The sequence below is a fragment of the Anneissia japonica genome, unplaced genomic scaffold, assembly GCF_011630105.1.
Source record: "Anneissia japonica isolate Jap-2015-1 unplaced genomic scaffold, ASM1163010v1 scaffold284947_len354889_cov159, whole genome shotgun sequence".
Lineage (NCBI taxonomy): Eukaryota > Metazoa > Echinodermata > Crinoidea > Comatulida > Comatulidae > Anneissia > Anneissia japonica.
In genome coordinates, this window is record NW_022746767.1 from 239,699 (window position 1) to 246,903 (window position 7,205).

General features: G+C 30.7%; 1 protein-coding gene across 1 annotated transcript in view; it reads right to left on the reverse strand.

The window, feature by feature from the left end:
* Positions 1–7,205, reverse strand: part of LOC117120283 (dual specificity mitogen-activated protein kinase kinase 1-like) — a 32,650-nt gene that overhangs the window by 19,997 nt on the left and 5,448 nt on the right. The window contains exon 3 of the mRNA XM_033265293.1: positions 4,106–4,252. Within this exon, the coding sequence (XP_033121184.1) occupies positions 4,106–4,252 (147 nt within the window). The remainder of the gene's footprint in view (positions 1–4,105; positions 4,253–7,205) is intronic.

The window sequence follows — 7,205 nt, forward strand, 5'->3', positions numbered from 1 at the left end:
ATTATGTAAATTTTCAAAGCATTAAACCATCTATCCTCATACTACACTGTTTACATTCATTATTTTTATTCCGCCCTCCGATCTTTAAAAAATAAGTATGCGAAACAAGTATAGGAAACAAGGGTATTAATACCCTATAATTAACCTGAAAATGCATTATGGACACTAATTTCTCAAGGTATACAATAATAATGATGATTTAGAATAATTCTAAATCATAATACTGAATTTCCTGCTGTAAATCATATTACTGTATTTCCTGCTGGGCATATTCCTTGCTGCCTTTTATAAATCTTGAGTATATTAATTTATTGTGTATCTTTCTTTTATGCATTTTTAAATATGTAAACAAATTATAATTAAAAACGTATAATTGAATCTTTCATTTATTCTAGACTAACTTCTAATCCATATTTTTCCTCAAATAGATTTGTGCATGATATAGCCTAACTTGTTCTTAGCTACTGCAGTAGTATTCACAATAATTATGAGTACAATATCTTCTTTTATTCCATTCCTACTCTAGGACATTTAATAGATCATCTTGAGTACTTCATCATGGAGTGTACAACTTGCAAAAATCATTTTGCTACTTCAAATGCCATGAGGTACAGTATGTACAGTATTTTAATAAATATTTATATGTTATATTGTTATTTTATTCCTTTGATTAATCTGGGGCCTATGGTTTATGGTGTTTGCTTGTCTGCGGTTTTTAATATTTTAAAAAATAGTGTCTAAAACATGTGAAATTAAATATCTCCATCTTCTTGATCAACTTTTAATAATTAATATGAGGGTGCCTTTCATCTTGTCTTGCTCTATACATGAAAGAATTAGTTTATTTCTCCATGCTCTACAGTACAGTATGTAACTATATTAACAATTTCTACACAATTTATAATTTATTTTTTTCATTCCCAACATTTAATTGATCATCATAAGTATTCATTATGGAATGTTCTAAAAACATTCACTATTTCAAATAACATGAGGTATTTAATTCTATAAATATACAGTATAATAGTTGGTATATATTTTTTTCACAGGTACTTTATTTCAATTAATCATCTTTTTTCAATAAATTAATCAGCTATGGTGAGCCCTCACCGTATGATTTCACCTTTTGTGATCCTTTTTTTAAATGTTTCATAAACTTCTCACATTATTTGAAACTAGAGTACCTGTTTTACTCATATCAACTAAATCTCTTGAAAATAGAAATTGAAATAATTTGTATTATATGTTCATGATGTGATGTTATCATGACCAATAGGCAAGTCACATGTTTTTTTTTCTTGTCAAACAAAATTTGATAGTCTGGACAAGACTTGAGGAGCTGTCCGCACATTACAGTATCACTGATCAGTGAGAATATCTGTGATTTCCCAATAATTGGGAGTGATGATCATGATGTCATCACACTCCTGGGGAAACCCTTAGTGTTTTGACATATAAAAGTCAATAGTTTTATTTTTTTATTTTATTTCAACAATCTTTAATGAGGGTGGTCCATCCAGCCGAAGCTGATCATTAGGGACCCTCAATACACATAGTAAAACAAAACAAAAGAGCGTATTAAACTAATTAAATTACAGTAAAATAAATAACAACCTCTCAATTCAAAATTTACATAAAGAATTAATTCAAAATTAAATAAAAAACTTAATATAAAAATTAAAATAAAATTAAAATTAAAAATGTAAATGAAAGAGCAATATTAAAAAACAATAGGCAGAGGGACATTAAAACAACAAAGGGAATAAAGTAGCCTAAATAAAATAATCAAATAAATTAAGATAATATGCAAATGTATATGAGAACTATAAATCAAATCACTCTTAATTAAAGAAAATAAATCAATTTAAATTAAGTTTGAACTGAGTTAAAATGTTTCTCCTTCATGATTATAATATTTTAGTTAGTATATTATCCTAACTGTAGATGCTCACTAATGTCTGCACTTCCTGATCTTGGGTAATGCAAAGTGATTACAAGGCAACTCCCAAACTCAATACCAATTTATACAAAGACAGGGTAGATCCAGGAAAATCTGGATACTGTAGGGGCCATGTTTAAAAAGAACCATAAAAAAAAACAAGGGGGTCCAGGAAAGATATGATTCTATCTTAGATGTCCAGAAATGAGTTTTCTCAACTTCTGAGGTTTGTTATTTAATGACTTTTAAGTTCTTCAAAAGTCAAGGATTTTCCTCCACTTGAAAACGGTCAGGTGATTTTATTCTTATTAACAATAATTCTAGAGTAGGCCTATTTTGTTTGTATACACAGAAAATAAAAAAACTTAAAAAACAAACCATGGTCGAACCAAAAATAATGTTTTCAATTTTATTTAATTGAGGGGTTATTCAGGCTAGGCCTAGCGTATTTTATCTACCGAACTCTGCCTGGGTACAGTAATGTACAGTAGATTACCATGCCTTGTTGGTTTGTACAATAGGACAGGACTCAATAATTCTCTTTTTTTTTAATGTTTCATCAGAGAGGAACCAACCTACTGAACCCCCACTGGAAGCTCTCACTAAAATTTAAATTAAAAAATTACAGTAGTTGTTTTGGACTACCGGCTTCTCTCTTTTTTCTTATTTCTGGGGGAGGGTAAGGCTGGCCTGTACTGTATAGTATTTCCCCTTCCCCTTGGATCCACCCCTGTAAGGTTTCACATTTGGTCACGTTGCTTCTGTTTTTAGGCCAAATATGTTACCAGTTCTTTATCTACCGGAAGTATATATAATGGGTACCTGGTACATGTAGTTGGATATTAATGACTTGTGCAGAGGAACTAATCGTGAGTTGAATATGATAATATGATATGCACAACTAGCTACCGAGCAGCTCAAGAGGTTTCACGTATGTATTGATTTCACCTATGATTGATTCTCTTATCCAGTGACCAGGGTAGTGCAGACTTTGCTATTAATTATGAACTATGAAAGTCATACAGTACTACTGGCACACAATAAAACAGGTCGTAACAGAGTATTGAACCTTCATTCAAACCTCTCCAGTTTTATAATGGAGAATAAACCTGTATATTCTCACTAAAGCCCCTTTCCAGATACAGTAGACATTCCGCAATATTGCGGTAAGCATGCTGGCATATAACCTTTCAAACAATGTTTCCGCAATAATGCAGTTTTCTGTCTTAAATGGTCCTATAGAATGGCATAATATTGGTGGATTAAAATACAGAGGGCGAAATTTTTTGCTTACATTTTTGTCAATACGGCACCCGATTAAGCCTTATAGATGTTGTGTCAATTTACAGTACTGTAATTATAGCGTATGAAAACAAACTACAGTATACAGTCATTTTTATGAAAGGTACAGTAATGTACAATATTTGTAGAACATTATGTCATCTACAGTATTTAAATTGATCCAAGAATTGAACTTAATATCCTGGTATGTGCTGATGGTAAGTACAAAAAGCAAGAATATACTGTACAGTCCTTGCATTACGGTTCATCCAAATAAAAAGCAAACAGTCCTAAAGTAACTCTAACTAACACCAAGATAAAATACGTATCTCATGCTACAAGCAATTTAGCATGCATCCCTGCCACATCGCATTTGTGTGAATGAGCAATCTTACTGTGATAAGAATTGACTAAAGTATAAGTTTCATTAAAAATTAAAGGCCCAAGGTGTCTTTTTCAAAGGCCAGGGTGAACCCAGTACCACAGGATTAGAAGGTAAGTATCTTTAACAAAATGTCATGCCAACAGCTTGAATGAATAAATTCTCTATTTTTTAATAATTATTACGATAGGCACATTGGCAATATGCAGTTTTATTATATGTCAATTTATTGGTTAAAATGTTTTCTTTTTTAGCTGATGTAACATTTTATATTATTTTTAAACATTTTTTTTAACTACAATTTTAAGTGTTTTTGTAGTTAAAACAGATTATTCGTAATGACGTCATTGCCGCATTTATTCAAGTTCGTAAAATCGAGAATTCGTAACTGGGAGGTTCATAATTGGGAAATTTTACTTATATATAATTTCTATTTAAACTAAACACAATGACTCATGGATCAGTTAATATTTACAAAGTAAAAATGTAAGCGTTTGATTTACCATATGTTCCATACAGATACTGATCTCGCCATCACTGTAGAAAGCTCCATAGAATCCAACTACGTAAGGTGAATTACATTCATGTAATATTGTCAATTCACGGAAAATTTGTAATCTGATAGCGGGCTTTATCTCCAGGTGAATCAGCTGAAATAAAACACATATTTATTATTAGATAAATATGCATAACTTCCCATGAAATAAGTTACTATTAATGTTCATGAATGTTATTCATTTCTCATTCCTTTTTATAATTTATAAATATTCATGATTTGATCAATATTCATATGAAAAGAATGAAAATGAATACTAATATTTATGAATAAGTTTGTATTCACTTGCATTTATTTAATTTTCATGATTACAGTACAGTACATGTTCAAATAATAACTGCTCATGAATATTTTTAAAAGTTGTGTAATTTTGAATGAAAATAAAGATTGATTGACTGATTAATTGATTGATTTACTGAATTTGTATCTACATTTGTTTTACTTAAGGTACAGTATTTGTGACTACCAGATAATACAGAGAATTCAGATCAGTATTAGTAATTATACTAAATATTTAAATTTGTAGTAATTGGATAACAGATCTATTAAATATTGTAATTATTACAATATTTAAATTAGTGGATGCTGTAAATAATAAATGCTGAATATTTCTAATTAAATTGAAGTTTGTAATTTAATAATGCTTTTCTTAAATTAAAGTGGAATTAGGAAATTATAATAAATTGTCCCATGCTAAATACCAAAAAAATCATTAAAATATTTTTTGAAATTAACTTGCCCATTTTGAAGTAACATAAAAGTTATCAACTTGAACATAGAAATTAGTTAAAATATGTCTACCCATCAGTTTACAGCGAAAAATGATAGAAACACTTCCACTTCCAATCACTGGAAGTGTTTTATTAATTTTATTATAATTTTTTTGGTTTAAAAATCAGGGTACACATTTTTTTAAATTCAATAATTTTTATGCACAAGTTAATAATTTGTATGCTTTTGCAATATGAGCAAGTTTATTTCAAAATTATTTTTTATGATTTTTTTGACATTAGCAAGGGAAAATACATCTTATAGCAAGTGCCAGTTAACAATAATGTCGCTGCATGCATTTTAGCCAGGTTCCTCATTTGTATGACTCACTATATACAATCAACAAACTCCAGAGAAAGGTGTGTCATGGCAGGGTCAGCTCCTAAAGCAGAGTACCATCAAAAAACCTTTGTGGTCCATCACAAAATTATAAAAGTGGGCTTTTTTTTGTAAGCCGATGTACTCAATTACATTAATAATCATAATAGTGAATACTGTACAATTACACAGTACATTGTACTGTAAGAACAACCCTTGGAATGTATAATGGTAATGTGAAAGAGAACCAGTAGTACATATACAATATGCAAATCAACTTTAGTTAGACGTTTATATTCAAACAAACTTTATCTCAACAGAATTACTGTAAGATAAGGACTGAGGAGTGGAGTTGAACAGCTTTAGTGGTTTAAGATGCTTGCCTTCTAATCCCAGGGTCCTTGGTTCAATTCCTATGACTGAAGGACTGTTTCTCACAACTAAAAACAACTCCACTCCCTAAACCTCATAACAGATTATATTATTATACATTTATGAGGGCCACTGAATATCAGACGATCTTCTTCTAGGATATGCTAGAAGGGCAACCCCCTATTAATATTGTTTAAAAAAAGGAACATTAAAATACTGTACAGTACCATAACATGTTTATAAAGAATAAATAAATTTTGAAGACTGAATTAAATAATTTCAAAACAAAATTTAATGATAAAATGGATCAACATTCCGGGTCCACCATGGAACCATTTTCAAGATCAAATGACATTAAAAAAAGTTAAAAACAGTAAATACAGAAAATGGTTCCATGATGGATACTAAATTTTCTTTTGTAATTATATAGTACAGTAAGCATCAACAAATGATCATGGACATTAAATTTTATTTTGAAATTATATAGTAAGCATCTGCTAATTCGTATTTTAAATTAATTATATATTAGAAAAAGTATTAACTTTTAAAATCTCTGATTATTTAATTGAATAGCTTTCATCTAAAATAATAGGATACTATTCCGCTTTTTTAAACCGGATACAAATTAGTCAAAATTTTCCTAAAACTCTATTGAACCAGATAAAATTCTTTAAGAAAAAAATTTAACAAACATTGAAATGAGACCATTCCTATAGATATTGGTTGCATATACTGTACATTACAGTAGTACCCATATATCTATGCCAGGAAATTTAAAGGTGTTGAAAGTAAAAATTCTGCAAATGATTGAATGTGTTTTCTTCAATCTGTAACTTATTGAAGGTTGATAACTTTATGATTCCTTTTTATTATACCAATTTTTGAGGGGGTGGGGAGTGTGGTGGGCCAGGGGGAAGGAAGGAGGTGGCAGCATACTTTAAAATGAAAACAGAATGCATACTGTACTAGGCAGGGGTCCTAAGTTGGAAGAAGTTATTCCGAGAGATCTACAATGGCAGATCCAGAAATTTAAATGTAGAGGGGCCCAGGGAGGGACTTTCACAGATGGGAGGTCTACTGTAGACAACCTGAGCCCCACCATGGTTGGGGTTGAGGTAAGAAAATTTATGATTATGGCACCTCTACTGTAGATGGCCGGAATTTGAATAATCATTTTTTTTCTCCATTTTTTTTTTTATAAATAATTTTCAAAAATGTAGAGAGCACAGGCCAGCTACCCCCTTGAATCAACTGATCTGATTAATGAGTTTCTTTACACAAAGTGATACTCATCCAAACTGACTTATGAGTGTTCATTAATAAAGCAGGGAAAACATGCAAATATTTTTATAAATTTGCGGTAGATGGTTTATTTTCCGGGACACTCTTGCTTGCTTGTTTGAGTATGGGAGGCCGTCCCAATTTCCGGAATAATCCCGCACGCTGCGTCGACTGTGGACCCCTGGTATAGTATGTGTGTGTCAGTGACAAAATAATTTCTTGACCGCGTGTTAATTCCACACAATTTGCAGTCACATTTTTGTGACAACATACAGTAATGTCCTCTGGACGGTAAAGGGTAGACA